This window comes from Pelobates fuscus, chromosome 2 (assembly GCF_036172605.1).
Source record: "Pelobates fuscus isolate aPelFus1 chromosome 2, aPelFus1.pri, whole genome shotgun sequence".
NCBI lineage: Eukaryota > Metazoa > Chordata > Amphibia > Anura > Pelobatidae > Pelobates > Pelobates fuscus.
Genome location: NC_086318.1, coordinates 251,300,230 through 251,320,567, shown reverse-complemented (window position 1 = coordinate 251,320,567; position 20,338 = coordinate 251,300,230). Strand labels below are relative to the sequence as shown.

General features: G+C 42.5%; 1 protein-coding gene across 1 annotated transcript in view; it reads left to right on the top strand.

The window, feature by feature from the left end:
• Window positions 1-20,338, top strand: part of AGPAT4 (1-acylglycerol-3-phosphate O-acyltransferase 4) — a 173,650-nt gene that overhangs the window by 48,949 nt on the left and 104,363 nt on the right. The window contains exon 3 of the mRNA XM_063441221.1: window positions 11,111-11,280. Within this exon, the coding sequence (XP_063297291.1) occupies window positions 11,111-11,280 (170 nt within the window). The remainder of the gene's footprint in view (window positions 1-11,110; window positions 11,281-20,338) is intronic.

Here is a 20,338-nt window from a genome sequence, read left to right as displayed (position 1 = left end):
GATACATCCCAGCAATGTTTACTTTTTTGGCGGTGGCGGGTGGCAGCACTGTGGCTAGTAACCGTCTTACATAATGCGGTAGTTCCTCCTGAGGTATGGTGGCTGGTATGCCCCTGATTTTAATATGGTTACGGCGGTACCTGTCCTCCTGTGTTGCCACTTGTATTGATAGAGCCTGTTGAGCTGCCTGTAGTTGCCTGTAGTTGGGCTATAGAGGTCTGTATATTGGAGGTGTCTTGACGGAGCTCTTTAACCTCTGCTTCTGTAGCAGCCAGTCTGCTGCATGGAAGATTTCAGGATGGGCAGGTCGGCAGCAAGTAGGCCCTGTATGTCCTGTAGCATAGTAGACAGGATTTGGAGGTCCTGTTTAGTTGCAGGCTCAGTGTTGCTAACAGGGGCTGTGTACTGTGGCTGTGCGTCTACTTTTGGGCTTTGCAGCTGGGGTGCTGCAGGGGCAATTGTGTGGGGAGGCCCTGGTGAGGGTGGGTGGTCGGAGGCCGCCATATTGGCTGATGTGTGTCGTTGGAGCATGACACCTATGTCCCTCTGTTCGGGTACGTTACCAGGGGTGGATTTCTGAGTTCTGCGCCCCATGGGTGTAGTGGCAGGCGTTGTTTGGGGTGACCACAGCTCCGCTGCGTTTTCGTCAGGATCCCCGCCCCAGAGATACTCGAGGTCGCGGTATGAGGGCTTGTGGTAGGCCCCGGTTTTGCGTTTTGCCTTCAGATGTTTCGGGGAGTACTGGAAGGGCATCTGTGGATTCAGCAGGGTGTCCCCGGGCTGTTTATGGCGTTTGCAGTGTCGGATGGCTGCTTGTTTCCGAGATATTGTCGGGATTGTGAATTAGATTTGCGGAGCTGGGAGAAATGGCGTCCGGTCCGGTTCAGTGCCAGGCTCCGCCCAATCCTCTGCCATTTAGGAGTTAAACCCGTTTGTTTATGAACCCTAGTCACACCTCCCTGCATGTGACTTGCACAGCCTTCCATAAACACTTCCTGTAAAGAGAGCCCTATTTAGGCTTTCTTTGTTGCAAGTTCTGTTTAATTAAGATTTTCTTATCCCCTGCTATGTTAATAGCTTGCTAGGCCCTGCAAGAGCCTCCTGTATGTGATTTAAGTTCAATTTAGAGATTGAGATACAATTATTTAAGGTCAATTACATCTGTTTGAAAGTGAAACCAGTTGTTTTTTTTCATGCAGGCTCTGTCAGTCATAGCCAGGGGAAGTGTGGCTAGGGCTGCATAAACCGAAACAAAGTGATTTAACTCCTAAATGACAGTGAATTGAGCAGTGAAATTGCAGGTGAATGAGCTATACACTAAAACTGCTTTATTTAGCTAAAGTAATTTAGGTGACTATAGTGTTCCTTTAAGGACCAAACTTCTGGAATAAAAGAGAATCATGACATGTCACACATGTCATGTGTACTTAAGGGATTAATATCCTAATGCTCTCTTTTTTATTAGCTCAATTTTGTTGGTGTATCTGAGTGTATAACCATCCACAACCAGCCATGGTCATTTTATTTAATAGTTTTTATGAGTGTGATGGTACACAATCAATAAGTCTAGATAAAAGGAAAGCACAGGGGTTCAAGTTATATAGTCTGTTAAAAACCGTGGACGTTTTCCCAAAATGAATCTACTCTGGAACTTCCCATCATATGTGTACATACATGCCCATAAGCCAGCATTACCTACAGCAAAGATATGAAGTGGTGTTTACCGTTCTGTGGTGTCTTATATGGGTACTATACCACCTCATCATAATTTGCTCCCGATGTCCTCACATGTGGTGACTTCATGAGCAGCCTCCCAAATGTCCTCCCCCACACCATGGAACTGGCATAAATAGCATTATATGCCCAGGCTGTAGCAGAGATACAAACTTTATGTCAGGAAAGGAGACCAGAGAAAAGTTATGGGCAAGTGTTTCAGACCAGCACAATCCATACCTAGAGGGAGTTCATATCATTTTAAGTATTACTTGTGTAGTTATAGTGCATCTCTAGTATAGTTTTTCTATACAACTTGTGAGTTCTGAAAATATGTCTAGCACATTGTCTGTTGCTGTTGGGCAGGGAAAAAAAGTGTAAATAAAAACAATTTGTTTCAATATTTACTTTTCTTAGTTTTCATCAGACAAAATACTGGCAAACTTCTGAAAAACATGCACATATTTATCTGTAGTCTGGACTTGTGCTAAAATCTGTTTTGTCCCATTTGTCCGAATTAAATTCTCTTAAATCCATAACCAAACTAATTATTCCTTCCAGGTTTTACCTGTGGAGTTTTAATGAAGTGGCCAAAAAGAAAAATATTTTATCTTCTTTCTTTCTTTTTATTATTATTTTTTAATAAATATCACAAGACTAATATACTTTATAATAAGCCACCCACTTCCACACAGGGTGCCTCGTTTTAATTAATGGTACTTGGTTTTCAATTAATCCTTGTGTGTGGTCTGAGTCTAGTTGACCATTATCAATGTATCTTGGCAGATGCGCACTCCTCCTCCACCACCATGCTTTTAGTATATTAGAAGCTAGTATATCCTTAATAACTATTAGAAATTTGTCCGTCTTATCATGTACTTATAAAAATGTTTTATACTGGTAGAGACCTCTTTATTAAATCTGAATGTCTTTAGCAGTGTTTGCATAAACTCTTCAGCAAACTTTGAAAACTCCCATAAAACATAACATTAAATATGAGATCAAATTACTATAGTCACACAAATGTGAACCCCATAGAAAAAATACTTTTTTTTTTTTTTTTTTTTTTTAGTATATGTGCTTGTTTTTGTCAATCTTTATTTTATTGAGGCAAGTGGTTATGGTGGTACAGAATGAAGAAAGGGCGATTTGCAGGGATTATACAGTTTAGAAGCGTCATGAAAAATTACAAAATCTCCTAGAAGAATCAGCCTCATTTTATATTATATGAACATGCATAACGACAATAAGTTGTTAGAACAGGTGAACAGTAATAGACGTCGTGTTATCAAGCTTTAATACATGCTAGGAAGCATAAAGTCAGATCGGTTACATGCTAGAGTGTTATGGCCTGCTATTCGGTGGAGTATGGGTAGACATTATGACGGTCCAGCTAGTCATGTTTGTTTTCGACTGGGGCTCGAGGTAAGAGCAGAGTATGCTCACCAGCGGTACAGGTATGCGTATAACTGCCAATCATGTGTAAATTCTTTTCGCTTATGGCGATTTGCGTAGGACTCGTGTCACGCTTAACAGGAGAGAGTGTCATGAAGATATCAGGCTGATCGGTGTCGCTGTGTGGTGCAACGTGTTAATGCTGCGTTTGTCTGAGTCAGTTCCCTGCCCGTCTGTAGTCATGTAACCATGGGCTCCATCTAGTACGGTCAAAGGCCTAGGATTTGCTCAACACAAGTAAACAGAGTTTAGAGATAGGGTCTCTTCGCAACTAGCTAGTAGTTAACTTAAACTGAGTACCACTGTACAGTATGGATTTAGGAGAGCACAGATGCTTGTGCCCTTATAGAAAGCATGCATAGAGACATTATTTATAGCAGATCTGGTGAGTACATAGCCAGAGTATATCCCGATTGGAAATAAGCATGTATAACAATATGTGATAAGTGTCACGCAGGACAAGGCAATACAGTAGGCAGGTCTGACAGCTAAAGTAGACACACTTTGCCTGGAGCTTCGTCATGTGTAAACTATATAAGCTGCCTTTGCACCCAGTTGCATACCATACATTTAAGCTAACTTGTCAGGTTACTCTAGGCTATATTAATGTCAGGTACAAAATATATCTTCGGTGTTTCAGCTGGTACAAAGTCAATCAAATAACCTGTAGAAATGATATAGAACGTAAGAGGTAAGGTAGTGTCCACTTTTTCGTGTTTGTTTTGCCAATTCCTCCAGATAGGGTTGGTGGCCGAAAAGTCTTCGTGTTGAGGGGAGCTTACCCGATTCCTCTCCGCGGGCATACAGAGTCCCATAGCCCGGCTGGGCATCGTAGGTTGACCTGATGTGCTGAGGTTCTGCAGGTACGAGCTGTTACTGTGTGGGGTCCCCTTGAAGCTGTCTGTGAAGTACGCTTTCCGGTCGGGGCTTGCCGCTGTCGTGGCTGTCTCGGAGCCGGGCTCTCTTGCCCTGCCCTGCGTGACTGAGTTCGTCTGTGTCCGCTGCCGGTGTGGGACTGTGGTCTCAGCATAGGTCTAGGTGGTTTAGGAGTACTTAGAGTGCGGGAGAGGAGTAAGGGCGGCTGGGTCTCCCTTTTGTCCCGGGCTCCGTGCGGGGCCAGTATCATGGCGCCACAAACTTGGGTGCTGCTAGAGGCCAAGTTTTTCCCTGCAGGGGCGCTTCGGGTAGCCCTGGTGTTCCGTCGCCGCCAGCGGCGGTTAGGCTTCCGGCGATGTGTGCAGACGCTGAGGGATTAGTCTCCCAATGACCCTCGGCCCGGGTGGGAGTCGGTTTTTGACGTTGGTGATGAAGAGCATGTAGGGCCCTTAGAAGACCCGTTCCGCTTCTGTCCCCTCGGCCCATCTGATGTACCCCCGTTTTGTATATGGGGTGTTGCGAAGAGTCGATCCAGTTTGTCCATAAATTGTTGGAATATTAATTCCAGGCTTGAGGGTTGCACGGTTACAGATTCCATAAGGCTCGGGGCCTCCGCCATACTGCTGGGCCCGGAGTGTCCGGGACCCAAGCCCGAGTGGGTTGGTGCGGTCCGAGTAGCCATATGTGTCGCTTCAAAGGGGACCGGGATAACCCCCACCGGTCCATAGGGGGGGGGGAACGGGGATTCGAGCTTCGCCTTGCCGTGTGTTTCAGCAGTGGGAGAGCGGCCGTCTCCCCCACCGCCGCCATGCATGTGGGCCGCAGACCCGCGTGGGTCGATTCCGGCACATAGAACCACTTCTTGTGTGGTGTCCACTTGTCGGCTCCGATGTCCCCCAAGATATTGGTCCGCAGCCTCCGTGAGTTGATAATCGGCTTTTGGTGATTCGATAAGCGGGAGCAGCAGCGACATGCGACTGCTCCCTTCTGTAGTCAGGCCCCGCCCCCCAGAAAAAAATACTTGACTTCTGAAAGTAATTGTCTACAGAGCTGAGTTTTACATTGCCTCATCAATGCTTTTTTGTATCTCTCATCTTGGCACCCATCAGCAGCATTTAACTTGATCACTTCCTTTTTCTTGCACAAGTTGTTCATGATCCCGCATATGTTTGGTCAGATCAAAAAGCCTTATTGAGGATAGCAAATTTGTTTGTTTTGTTTTTCTTCTCACTGGTCTGGGAATATTAAAGAGATAATAGGTTAAGTTGTACCTCAGTCCATGTGAAGCAGTGTCATGTATATCAGGATGTCCATTGCCCCTTGTGGCAAAAGTGACCTCGCCACTGGTTTTTGGAGGGGCCCGTTTGCCAGCCTCTTGCCCCAGGACTATGGCCTCTGGGGGTATTGCCCTTTGGAAACATTATTTGGGCATATTGGATTGTAACACACTTTTTCTGCCCCTTTAATTCCATGAGAAAATGTGCCTCTTCCCCTCCCCCTTTTTCCTGTCTATTGTTTCTCCAGCAGGGCGCTGTCCCAGGGACATTGCCAGACCAGTTTAAACTGGCTGCTTTGTCCCTCTTCAATCTCTCATCAGCCCTTGCTAAACTTTAACCCCATGGGTTTATTCTGTTCGTGGGATCTGAGCACTGTTCGGATATATTGAGCGCTCAGATCCAAGCTAGCTGGGGATAGGTCTGGGTTCTGTTCAGTATAATAGGAATTATGTATTTTTATGTATTGTTACTGTTGCTGTAAATTGAGATATTCCCTGTACCTGGAGATAATTAAGTTAGAAAAAACCCACTTATCTCCAGGATAGAGGAGAAGATAGGCCGACTGCACAGCCTAAATCTGTGGAACTGTTTTGGGCAGGAGAGCCATGCTTGTAGTTGGTCAAATAGGACTTCCATTTATCTTTTGAACCACTGGATCAAATTGTATGAGTTTTGAATATGTTTGTATACTGATTATGCTGGTTCAGAATATGTCTTTTATGGAAATTGCATGTATGGTTTGGAAGTTCTGAATATTGTGTAAAACTGTACATTTTCCTGCCTGTGATAATTATGTTAGCCCATTGTGTTGAGATAATTGTATCACAGGCAGAGGGGAGGGTTTGTGTGTATTAGCTGGGAGTGTCTGACTGTACTGTACGTTGTTGATTGGCTGTTCCACAAGGCCTACGTGGGTGGTAACCTTGTGGAGAAATGTGTATAAAAGAAGCAATAAAGCCCCAGCTCAGTCTGTTCCTGCTTACACTCCAAAACTGTGTGTCGTCCTGTTATTGGAGGGAAAGAAGATCTGCTCCTGTGTCTGGTGTTCTAGCTTGCAGGGAGAAAGCTTGCTCTTGTGTCTGCTGTTCCAGCTTGCAGGAGATTCAACGGGGAAAGTCTTTGTAAGGACTAGAGCTAATTCCCCATTCAGTTCCAGAGTTCCTAGGACTGAGTGTTGTCCAGTGCCTGGAGGTGTCAAGGGGAATGCTCGGTGTAGTGCTGATGGTCCTTGGTAAGCTCTAGGAGCATCCATCAACTGAGGTACCCAGTCGGGGTGCCAGGTGATCCGTTACACCCCCCTTCAAGTAAATGAAAAATAAAAATAATCTTTCTGCACTGCCTTTGTCCCAATGTTCTTGTTAGCAATATCGTGAATGTGTTCAAGGGCCAACTATCAATCTTTGAGGAACTGTGGAAATGTTTTTCTATGGCTACAGGCTCCACTCATCCTATGGCAATAGGTGAAGGCTATACCTGCTGGCTCAGGTTCAAATAAACTGGGTGAAATTGCGGACATTTTCATCAGTGGATCTCCATTAAAACACAGACACATAGTCCAGATTCCATTCTCAGTTGGAATATAGATAGTTTCATGGACACCTATTAAGATTCCCATATCCCTACCTCCCCATTTACCTCTTTTTAATAGCTACCTTTACCCTGTGGGTGTGGGAGTTTGTAAGTTTTTGTGGGTTTGTGATACATTGGAGTGTAGTGTGGAGGCTTTGTTTATTTTGGACAACTTGTCCCCATCTAGCCAACCGGCACCCAATATCGGTAATGTATACCTCAGCACTACCCCCTCCTTTTTTCCCATAGTCCTGGTTACTGTTGTAATGTCTGTCGCTAGAACTAATAAAGGTATCTGTATTGACAGAGCTTCAATTCAGGACTGCTTCAAGGACCACTCTAGTGCCAGAAAACATACTCGTTTTCCTGGCACTAGAGTGCCCTGAGGGTGCCCCCACCCTCAGGGACCCCCTCCCGCCCGGCTCTGGAAAGGGGAAAGTGTTTAAAACGTACCTTTTTCCAGCGGTGGGCGGAGAGGTCTCCTCCTCCGATCCTCCTCTTCTCCTCCCCGTCGGCTGAATGCGCACGCGCGGCAAGAGCTGCGCGCGCATTCAGCCGGTCACATAGGAAAGCATTCATAATGCTTTCCTATGGACGCTTGCGTGCTCTCACTGTGATTTTCACAGTGAGAATCACGCAAGCGCCTCTAGCGGCTGTCAATGAGACAGCCACTAGAGGAAATAGGGGAAGGCTTAACCCATTCACAAACATAGCAGTTTCTCTGAAACTGCTATGTTTATGAAAAAATGGGTTAACCCTAGAAGGACCTGGCACCCAGACCACTTCATTAAGCTGAAGTGGTCTGGGTGCCTAGAGTGGTCCTTTAAATTAAAGAGATTACTTATTTTTATATTTGTACTTATATTAAGGGTTATTCCCTTCTTTGAAGCTCGGCTGTAGGCCATTTAAAGTCAAGCCACAAGCCCTTGATGTTTATTTGGACTCCTGACTTGTATTTTTCACAGATTTTTTTGACTTTTTATAGTTCAGATTCCTTGCCTGACTCCAAGGCAAGCATGCAGTTTCATAATTTTCAGAGAAAGACCAAAGCTTTTACATTTTCTGAGCCTTGAAAAAGTTGGGTCTGAAGAATTAGACCCATCCTGAAAGAAGTGGTCTCCAGAAGAGTATGGAGATTGTTTTCACTTAATAGCTCAAATTCCATCCTATAAGATTTCCCAAGAGCTAGCTTTGCCACTATTCCATTAGATAATGCCATCCATGGTTCGGAAGGCAGAAGGTGCATCCCGTTGGATATTTTTAAGCCAGACATGGTAGCAGCAGCATAAATATAAGTTTCTCCATTGAATATAGACCTTGCTATCGTGAATTCAAGAGAAGAAATTCTACATCACCTATTTGTGGTGCAGTAATCGGTTGACATTGTGGAGTCCATATGCAGGCCTTAAATTCTACATTTTGGGGGGATTCCCGGGAACCCTTTGTTTATTTATTTATTTTTGTAGAGCAATTAGATCAGCTTTCATGTTTTATACTGAACATGTAAGTACATGTTCAGCATACACTTGTATACTGATATTCTTATAGTGCAACATGTAGCAATGCAACTGTCACAGGTTTTTCTGAAGAACTCCCAGAACTGTAGCTTCACACTTATGAGCCCCTGGGAAAAATATTTGTTGGGTTCCCCCAGGATTTACATCTCTCACCACAGCTACATCATTTTTACAACAGCTAACACAATCAGCAACGCATATAGACACATACATAGATGCGTACATAGACACCCATACAGAGACAACAGTAATAACTTAAATAGACACTTGACTGTCCCCCAACCCCCTAAAAAATATATATATTTAGTAGATATATCCTAATTAAAACCTGCATTCATTTAAAAGAAAAATGTAATGCACACACCTGTATTTCTGAACCTATAGTGTTCTTGTAGGTTACCAGTACAAACCTAAAGCTGTAGTGTTTTTGGCTACTGCTTCCTGACTGAGATCATCAAAGTTGATGCAATGATGCACTTTTAGTAAAATTCCAAAAAAGAGGATATACTATTCACCCATAAAGCATATCATCAAGCCAAAGTACTTTAGGGGTCTAGAATGTCCCTTAAAGTTAAAGAAGAGATACACTCCTTAGGAACTCCTTAGGACGAAGAGCTGCTTTACTACCTATTTGACAGAAGCCACTGCCTCTTGTCTACAGATAATAGTTCAGATGACATTGCCTGAGTTATTCTCCCTGTGTGTACAAGATGCAGAGAAGAATTCCTGCATAAGCAAAGGGAACCCTTCCTACTCTGGGTCCCACAGTAGGCAGCACTGCCCCAGGAAGCACTGCTAGTAGCCATCTGAGGAGTGGCAAGTGGAGGTATTACTAGGCTGTAATGTAAACTTTTCTCTGGAAAAACAGTGTTTACTGCAAAAAGCCTGAAGGAACAGATTATACTCACCAGACAAAATACAATAAGCTGTAGTTGTTCTGGTGACTATAATGTCCCTTTAAGTAGAATGTCTACATTGAGATAAAAATGGTTTACATAGTAGTTTGATTTTTGTTATTTCTCATATATATATATATATATATATATTTTATTTTCATGAAAATATCAAATAACACAATATTTATCACAAGTTTGTGTGTATGTATATATATATATATATATATATATATATATATATATATATATATACAGAGAGAGAGAGAGATACAGAGATCATAACAATCTTGAATATTGAAAATTATTTAGTAAATTCTCAAATTCTCAGGAAATCTTGTACTAAATGCCTTGCATCTTAATTAGAAAGGTATATTTGTCAAGTTTGTACATATATATATATTTTCATATGATTTTAAAAAAGAGCCAGACTAACACCAACATCAGGGAAATACCCAAGAAACACACATACAGGCAACTCTGCGACTCCCAGGGCGGTGGAAGCATGCTCCAAGATCAAGACGAGCCAAACAAATGGTGGAGATGTCTTGTCTGTCGCACCACAACAGCAGCAGGGTGCAAATACCCAACAGCTCAGCTCAAATCCTGAGCGACTGGCTTACATGGGAGGCTACTGAGGCCCCAGTTGGTTGCACCTTCACACCCCACTACAGAGCCACCGCAGTTTAAATATAGGCCCTTGTGCCTGCTGACTGTCCTGCTGCATTGACACACTGTTATACCCCAAAGTGGCATTGGATGACCAGAGACTGGACTATTTCTGGTTGGCACTAATCTCCTCCTACAACCACCAAAAGGCTTGATTTTTGTTTATCCTCCCCCAGTTTCCCACTTAATGTTGCATAGATATTGCCTAATGTTTATTTTGCTTCCCTAGCTTACTACCAGTAGATAGCAAGGTTGTGCCTGTTGAGCATGTGACCTGATAACCTTAACTGGGGCCGCTTGCGTGTTCCCATATCTGCATTCTCTGTATCACAGACATACTTTTTGAGCACTAGCATAATTGTGTATCATGCTTTGACCCTTTACCACTAACTGCTCTAATATTATTGTTACTAAAAATGTGCAGCACATTGTAATGCACACTGAAGTATTATAATGTCTAATGTTAATAAGCTTGCTCCTGCTGTTGTGGCTATACAAGCTTGTTTGTGCACAACAACAAAAAAGAAAAAAAGAGCCAGACTTTATTTTTTCCCTTTAATACATTTTTATAAAACAAACAGACTTACTATAGAGGCAATATATTAATTAGAACGCCTGAATGCTTATGTTTTTAAAGAAGTGAGGCACTTGAACTACTGTCTAATATTCCCCATATGGTGCTTGATCAAATCATGTAATGACTGTGAGACAACTATTCGGTCATCTTGTTTGAAATTGCAAGCTCTATTTAGTAGTGTGATTTTGTTTTCAATTACCGGTAATCTGAGTTTGACTGAATGATTGTCTCTCATTTCCTCCCCCCACAAGCCTTCACCATTGTTTGAACACACTTTTCTTATTTTTCAGTTTAAAAATAGACAAATATCAAGTTTTGTATATTTACCTTGTTGATTGTGTGATTTGCAGATTACTTGCTGTTAATTTTCAAGTATATTTAATGAGCTTCTGTTTTTTTTTTTTTTTTTGTGCTTTTAAAAAAATTATTAGACAAATATTGAGTGACAGACAGAGACAAACTATGTTTCTTATTTGAAATACAGATCAAATGGCATTTATGATACCATACAGGATATAGTTGTCGAGTGTTCTAACATATTTTGGTTTCCTTCTTCTATTCTAGAATTGGTTATGTTATTGGAGTGGTGGTCAGACACAGATTGCACACTCTATTCAGATCCGCAAAGCTACACCAAATATGGCAAAGAGAACGCTATTGTAATTCTAAATCACAACTTTGAAATTGACTTTCTCTGTGGGTGGAACTTTTGTGAGAGATTTGGTGTCTTAGGGGTGAGTACATTTGCTCTTTTGAACTTATGGTTAAAATATGGTTCGTAAAAGAACATCACATTTCAAAGTTTTGCTCTGGAAATGGTTATTAAATGAAAACCGAAAACTGTATTTGGTGTGCAAGCCAATTTAATTTTCCAGGTGTGATTAAACTGGTCCAAAGTATACATTTTACAACTTATTGATACATGATCACTACAACTTATTGATATTGAGAAATATATTTGTCAACGTTGGTTAATTTATCCTTTATTTAAAACATTAATCTTACATTTCAATATTCTCCTCAATACTATATTTGACATGCTTACTTACCATATTGGCCACATAAGCCATTGTTGTTATTTAAGAACACCTAGATATTCTGCTGTACTAAGATTGGCAATGATCTAACAACCACCCATTAATTGACAAGCGTAATCTACTGGTTTCCATGATAACCCTATTTTTTCCATTGTGCCTCCACAGACATCTATACACCATCTCTGATTACTTGCTCATTAGTTCAGGTATTAAAGGCAGAAAAGGCAGTGTTTACATTGCTCCCCGAGAGCACTTCTCAGATGGCCACTAGATGTGCTTCCTGGGGCAGTGCTGCACAGTAGACCCTGAATTTTCCCATAGAGATGCATTGATTCACTGCTTCTCTCTGAGGAAGTGCTGATTGGCCAACTGACCCCTCCCCCATGCCGCCTCTTTGCCGATTTCAGCAAATACCTGTGCGGCGCTGGAAATAAGGCATCTACTAGCCCGTTCTAAAATAGGTATTAGGGGGAGGGGCAAGTCACATAAATTGGGGTTTTAACACTATAGAGTTTCTATTATATACCACTAACAATTCCCGTTTAGTGTGTGGCAAATGTCTAATTTTCTTGGCCTGTGCCCAAACACACGTTGTTTATTCCTATTTAGCTTGTATTATACCAGATGTTGATTATCATGTGTTTTTTTTTTTGTGATACTTAGTGAGGGACACATGCATCTGGGAGGGATGTGAAAAAGAACAGGCTCTCAAGATCTTAGGAACTTTTTTTAATTTTTTTTATTGTTATCTTGTTTTCTATCTCCTTTCCATAAGTGGATTCTAAAGTTGTATTGTCATTTCAGCCTCTGTTCCTTATGTTCTTGGTAAGTGTAAAGATGTCAGATATGCTGCAATGCATGCAGCTCCTGCCTGTTTCCATACTGTGCATGGAATGGTCTAACATTTACAGGTCCTTTATAACCAGTTATTTAAAGTTGGTTGATGCATGCATCTGTTACTCACAAAATAATAATACAGTGGTGTTTGAGAAAGATGTTGGTAGCAGAAAATGTTTTTTAAGTTATAAATACACTGATTGATGTAGCCTCAAATCACAAAAATGTATTAAGCATATTATTAATGCCATGCTCTCTAGTGCACCAAAGCAAATGTTGAGAGAATTAAGTTGAAAAGCAGGCTCTCATGTGCACCAAAATATTTGGGTAGAAACTAATGAACTGTAAACCTCATAAACCTCAGGTGCATATTCTGCTACATTTTGGATGTTGGTACTATTAGATACTACTGGCCTTGAACACTTCCTTCCAAAGTAACGCCCTTGACCTTGATTATAATGGAATTGTAATATGCTATGCTGTATTTTATACAGTATGTGCATATTTATTTCCAAGAACATTTGCATGTATCCTTATGCTATACTATATTTTATACAAATTTAACTTGCTAGTAGTCATAAGTCACATTTCATGTTCATTCTTATCTGCTTTTGCAAAGAAATAATGTATATATTTATTGAATTTTTATAAAGTACTTCTTCTCCAAGTAGTGTTTTGTTTGTTAAACAATTACTCTAATATGCAGCTACCAAATAAGCCCTTTTGTTTTAAAAATAAACAAGAACATGCAAGATTTAGTAGCAATCAGCTTGTTGACACCGGAGAGGTGGATTTTTTTTCAGTTTGCTTTATACATATTCACAGTTTTTTGTCCTTTAGTATAATAAAGGATGTGAGGAAACTGCTTTCCTAATCCCTTTTATCTAAACTCCCTTCTCCAAATTCCTTGTTCCTGCTACTTATTGTACTATTTACTTAACCCCTTAAGGACCAAACTTCTGGAATAAAAGCGAATCATGACATGTCACACATGTCATGTGTCCTTAAGGGGTTAAACGCACAAAGAAGATTAAGGGTATGTATTAGGTATGTATGATTTTTTTTTCTGTTTCTGTTAAAACGTGCTATGGACAAACTAATTTGATCTTGTATGCCTATGCTTGAAATGAAACTATATTTTAACAAAGCGGTATCATCCCCTTCATTTTTCTTTGTCAGCTTTTTTTCCCCACTTACATTTCATTCTCCTTCATTTGTCCCCTATTTAGGACTGCTAGTATAACACAGATGACAATCTTTGTTAAGAGGTTGTGTCCACACTGTCATTCTCTGAAGTTCTTACTGTACATAACATTCAGAATGACAGGCGGGTGTGTATTAGGTACTTTAACTTGTGGCTTAGTGAATGGTGTCGGAAGGCTTTGTTTCACATAGAAATTAACTGTACAAAAAAGATGGTTTGCATCTTTCTCAAAAGGGAACAAATGTTCTCAGTGAGCAGTTCAGAGGTTTTTGAAGGAAGTATTTACTAGGAAGTATTTAAACTAGGAGGGGGGAACAAAAGGGTGATAAAACATCAATCCAATTGTCCCCCTAAACAAGGACAGAAAGTAACCGTGGCGAGTGTGTTAAAAAAACAAAGGTTTTAGATTTTAGAAAAGCTGATTTTTCTAAAATTAGAATATGCGTAAAGGAGTCCTTATCAGGCTGTAGCAGTTTAAATGGAGTCCAGAAGAAATGGGATTATTTAAAAGTTGCACTACTGAAAGCAACAGCAAATTCCATTAGGTGGCCAAAATAGTAAAAAAAACTAAAAGTTAGCCTTTAGTAATTATAAAAAAATAAAATAAAAAAACCAGCGTGAAGAAGACAGACAGATCTATAAGATTAGGGAGAAAGAGGCAAAGCAAGTTAAAGAGCCTCCAAAGCACACGCAGAAGAGAGAATAGCACAGTCAGTAAAAAGGAGGATAAAACATTTTTTTAGGTACATAAATGAGAAGAGAAAAGTAAAACAAGGATTAGTTAGATTAAAAACAAAAGAAGGAAGGTATGTAGAAGAGAATAAAGGTGCAAACAGCTTAACACAACTTATAACTTACCTAGCATCAAGCAGGAACATGGGGATACTTGTGTGGACCCGAGAAACGAAGCGCCCACGTCGTCCGAATCTGAGGCCAACCATGAATAGCAGTCCAGGGCCTGGGCGAGGCAGCCGATCTCCCGGTACGAGACATGTTCTCTGTTTCTCCATGCTGTCTGCAATGCAGAGAACTCTGTATCTCTATTCACTATAAGTACCCGGTGGCAGTACAAAATCTCCGCTATTAGGAGCATGTTATTCCTTTACTAATTACACTCTGACATACCTATATGTTATATATCCTGTTTACTTATGCCTTATACAAGATAGGTGGATTAGGGATTCTGCTAGTGTGCCTAAAATAAAGGACAGTAATATTGTCTGGAACTGTTATAAGATATAATACTGCATTTCACTCACAAATTCCAGATGATAAGAGCGTATTATAGGTGCCTCCCCACGATGTGGATGGGAGGTTAGAAATCCTCCTTCAATGATGACCGTACTACCAGGATGATCCAACAATCCAGCCAAGCGCAGCTCCCAAAAAAACTGTTTTATTCATACAAACACAGTATGGATGAAAAATAAATGCATAAAACAAATAAATAAAAAAAACAGTATAAAAAAGTCCACAGATCCTACGCGTTTCGTTCTTTACCAAGAACTTCCTCAGGGACCACTTTTATGTAAAACGGCAATCAATATGCAATAAACCAAAAGGCAATCTAACATACCACTCTCCCCAGTCCTCTATAAATAGCGCTAATCCCTTGGAGTTCATTGGTGGGATAGTGGGTGTTTTCTTTTTTCTATCTTCTCATTTGCTCGTGGATTTCCACTCCATGTGTAACTCCTTAACCGGCAACGAGCAGCTTCTCCGTATTACGACCATGCACTTCCGTGTTTGAAGCTGCTCGTTGCCGGTTAAGGAGTTACATCCACGATCAAATGAGAAGATTGAAAAAAGAAGACACCAACTATCCCACCAATGAACTCCAAGGGATTAGCCCTATTTATAGAGGACTGGGGAGAGTGGTATAGAGGACTGGGGAGAGTGTAAAACAGCAATCAATATGCAATTGGTGTAATGTGTTTGCATCGGAGCTCCGCATCTCGACGCACCCAAAACTGCTCCCAAACCAGCAATCTGTTTCGACCCGAAAACAGGTGCTATGATGGGCAATAAAGGGAAGAAATCCCAGATCAAACTACAGTCCTACCTGCTTCATTAGGCAGTAATCCCTCCTCCACACCGTATGGAGATGAAGACCACAAGGAAGGCCCACTGCTCACAGCTGCGGCTCTCCTAGAATCGAAGACATTCACAAAGAAAAAGAAAAATATCCTGCAGGACTTAAGGAAAGACATACAGGCGGACTTCCTGCGGATTACAGACGACCTACAAAAATCAGTCACCGACCTTGGAGACCGCACTGATAAATTGGAGTCCAAAATGGATGAAAACATCGAGGCCCACAATTACCTGGCAGACCAGCACTCTACAGTGCGAGTTGAGGTGACAAGTCTACAGCTCAAGCTGGCGGATGCCGAGGATCGCTCCCACCGCAATAATATACGCATAAGGGGCATCCCTGATACTATACAGGCAGCAGAATTGGAGGACTATTTTAGGCCTACCTCTCTTGCATACTGCCAGACCTTCCCGCCTCCGAAATAATCATTGACCGCATCCACAGACTCCCTGAAGGCCGGAATGCACTGCCAAGCGCATCGAAAGACGCAATTGCAAGAATTCACCTTTTCCACCACAAAAGTCAAATAATGTCGGCCTGCAGATCATCCAGAAGATTACCAGACAAATAAACCAGCATACATCTATATCCCGACATCTCTGCTTACACCATGAGCAGGAGGCGAGAATTTCAGCCTATAACACAGGCTTTACGGCAACACAACATCCCCTATCGCTGGGGCTTCCCAGTTAAGCTTATCACAAGTAACGGCAATACAAAGGTGATATCTACACCCACGGAGGGATGCAAGCTGCTTTGAACCTGGGACCCTCACCTTGGCTTCTCCTCCACCCACTGCGGACCACCATCGTACAGGCTCTACCAGAGTGATCAACCCAAAATCACCTCCTAAAGGCTAAGACAACTTAACGATTCAAGTCGAGACAAGATGCAGACCTCGGGACTTTGCTGGACTGTGCTCTGCCCCTGTGAACTCAACCTCTATGGATGAACTGTGACCTCAATAACGATGAGTATCCCCACTATTGCACTCATGGGTCTTTTGTGTTGCTAGCGCCTGGGCCGGGTTGCCCTCTCTCCTCTGGGGTGGTCATCCCAGCTCATGCTGCGATCCCTGACGGGCTCATCATACAACCACACACCTTTTTCCACACACAGTCACTACACCTTCAACCAATAAGGTGCGTCTCATGTGACTCTCCCCACCACCCCAAGAAGGCACATGGCAGCCCTGGTGTCTCCGTCCAGTGGGCATCCCCAGCCTAATGTTGATGGGCTTAAAATGGTACCCACTGGTGCATTTGCTGCATCCTTGTACATAGTTTACAGTTTTTGTTATTCCCCTCACCCCCTCTCTTTCTCCTCATGTCTACTTACTCTCTGGAAGCCTGTTATGGGCGACTCGTCCCACGATTGGGCACCCGCGCCTTCCATAGGCCGATGGCTAGCGCCTCCAGCCACACCTCACAGACCTACTAACTCCCCATCCGTGGGACCTGATTTTCAATTATCCCATCTGCCTCACACCAAGTGGCGTCAACGCACAACCCTATCCCAACCCTAATGGTACTTAAAATCTTATCACTAATCACCAAAGGGCTTAACTCGCCCAACTAACGAAGGCTAGCTCTCCAGGCGACTAAGCGGAAAGGGGCACATGTAGCGTTCTTTCAGGAAATGCACTTTAAAAGAAACGCTAGACCCTGGTTTAATTCATCCTGGTACCCTATTGATTACCATGCTTGCTACTCTACTAAAAAGAGAGGAGTATCTATACTAGTAGGAAAAAAGGTTTAATTCTCTTATACGCAAAATTAGAAATAAAAGCTGAAGATATCTCCTCATACAATGTCTAATCAATAATAATGTATATGGGCCGAATTATACGTTGCTTAATGTATATGGGCCGAATGGCAACCAACATGAATTAATGCTGAATATTTTTGCCTTGCTTAATTTGTACAGCTATGGGGAGGTCATCATTGGAGGCGACATTTTTTTATTAGACAGCTCCCTAGATTCCTCCACAGAAAATAACTGTTACTACGCGCACTTCCAAACATAGATCCACTCTCTCCTCACACATATGCCACTCCATCACATCCAATAACTTTGTTGACCCATAGTGCTTACAGCACTACTAAAAAGGACTACATATGTCACACCCCCGCGCACAACAGCTATTCTAGATTAGACAGTGTGGCGGACTGACTGTGTGCCTCCGCCAATCACTGCTTCCTAGTATCCCCAAGCTCTCCACCAGACACCATAACCATGTAGTTCCCACAACCAGCGTTACAGCTTGGTTGGGGTCTCGCTGTCCTCCACCCACCCTGGATCCAAGACCAGGATCTAGCTTCCAGTGCTCCAGAGAGTATAGCAGGATAGCTCTTACAAAAGCTAGTGAGTATAATCCAAGGAAGTATTAGGAGTATAGCAATCCCCAGATTGAGTATAGCTGCCTCCTTCACACATGAGACGAGGCTCTATGTTAAGGGTGAAGAGGAACTGTTTAATGACAGCCACAACTGGCCTTAAAATGCAAGTCCCCATGCAAGGGATTTTCCCTAACATATTCCAGGGGCATTTCCCACAGGACTTGAGAGGGGACTGTGACAAAGTACACACTGTAATCACATTGGCTCTCAGGTCCAGGACATTGCCACACAAAACAGGATAATCCCTCCCCCGTGAGAGATAATTGTGTCAGGAACTGTACTAAACTCCATTATCTCCAGGCACAGAAAACATATATTTCACAATAACCAAAAGTATCCCCAAAACACATGGAAACCCCACATCCACTGATAGCCCCGATCTGGGGTACCAGCATATCCAAAAATCACCCAGATCTGTTCAGGGGTTCGGGATTTCCATGGAAGTCATAATTTTTACCTACCGTGCACATGGTGCTATGCCAAAAACAGCCTCCAAACTGCTCGATTTTCAGGCACAACTCAAAAACTGGGAATTATCAGAGACTGCCTTCCTACTTCGCAGGGCCAACCACAATTTTTTTTGAAGCAGGCAACAGGGCTGGGGCCAAGTTGGCCTCTCAACTAAAGCAGCGAATTGTTGCCTCTAGGATTACCTCCCTTGAGCTAGAGGGGGACACACAAAATGTTACACCCACAAGCAATCGTTAACACCGTTGCTCAGCATTATGGTAAACTATATAATCTTTGTAGTGACCCAACCACATCAAATTTGCTACGTAGCTCTGCACAGGGTATTGTGTTTGGCGTGCTCTTTTCATTTCTCTATTTAGCTGTTTGCTATATATTGTGAACTGTAGCCCCCTAAATACATGAATAAAGTGGCCTGATAAATCAGTATATATATATATATATATATATATATATATATATATATAGTTATTTCACAATATATGTCATAACATATGTAAATGTAATATACTTACCCATATTTGCTATTTACTTAAGAGCAGTCAACATTGGTGACAAGCCTGTAATACATGGGCGATATCGCCAACCGCATCGGGCCATCAGACCCTGTACCTCACTACCACATCCTTTTTACACAAAGTGGGTGGGAGACAACCCTTCTGGTACTCCAGGCGATCAGACGGAGGACACACAACTCACAGATGCGCTAGAGTCCGTTTTTTTCTCAGGTAAGCGTCTCTATGGTATTATAGAATGTGCATCCTACATTGCCCACATGAGATACCATCACTTCAAGGTCGAAGGCATTCAAACTTAATAAGGGACCTTTTTCACGTAGGAGACTGGTTTGCAAAACTGGACATGAAGACACGTGCTGTCGATCCCTTTCCACCCCTCTTGCTGACGATATCTATCTTCCATGTGACGCGGTCATCCTTGGCACTTCACCTGCCTCTACAGATCAGCTGCTTCACGACACTACTAATACCAATAATAGCTCACATATGGACCAGGGGGTTGAGTTGCATTATTTACTTGGACAATATTCTTATGTTTGGTTCCGAGGGGTCTAGAATATGTCAACATTCGCGATTCTTTGTGGTCCGGCTGGAATTGCTGGGTTTTGTAGTGAATCTACAGGAGTCTGCAATGGCCCTTCCTGGATGGTCCTGTGGGGCTGCGGAAACAACCTGCGAGAGTGTACCCACGGAAAGGCATGTGCACAACTCAGGAATTCTCCTTTCACATTGACTGCCTGGAACTCTTAACAGGATCATTCACTATCCGCAGCCTGGTGAAGGAGTAATCCGTTTGTTGCATTCTACTCTGGCTGAACAGAGCGTCGGCAGTCCCGTATATTACCTGGATCCCCTTGAGAACTAACTAACACCTGGAGGTGACACATCTCACCACAGATTGCTTCTGTCACCTTTAGAGGGATCACCAGACTTCAGCTTTCTTCAATTAGCTGCTGGATCCGGAATGCACGATGGGTCTCCCCTGGGGGCGTATGCTTTTTCCTTTTTCACAATGATTATGAGAGTTCTCTATCACCTCTGTGTTCAGCGAGTAACACTGACCTCTGTCACCACGCTGTGACAGAGCCAATATTGGTTCCCTGACCTGGGACTGTCCTGTGAGGATCTCTTCCTCCTGCCTTCGTGCCCAACGCTTCTTACGGATCTGGGGTTCTTAGCAGATTGGCGGATTATCGCAGGCTGATAGGGACCTCCTATGGGATTCTTGAGCCCC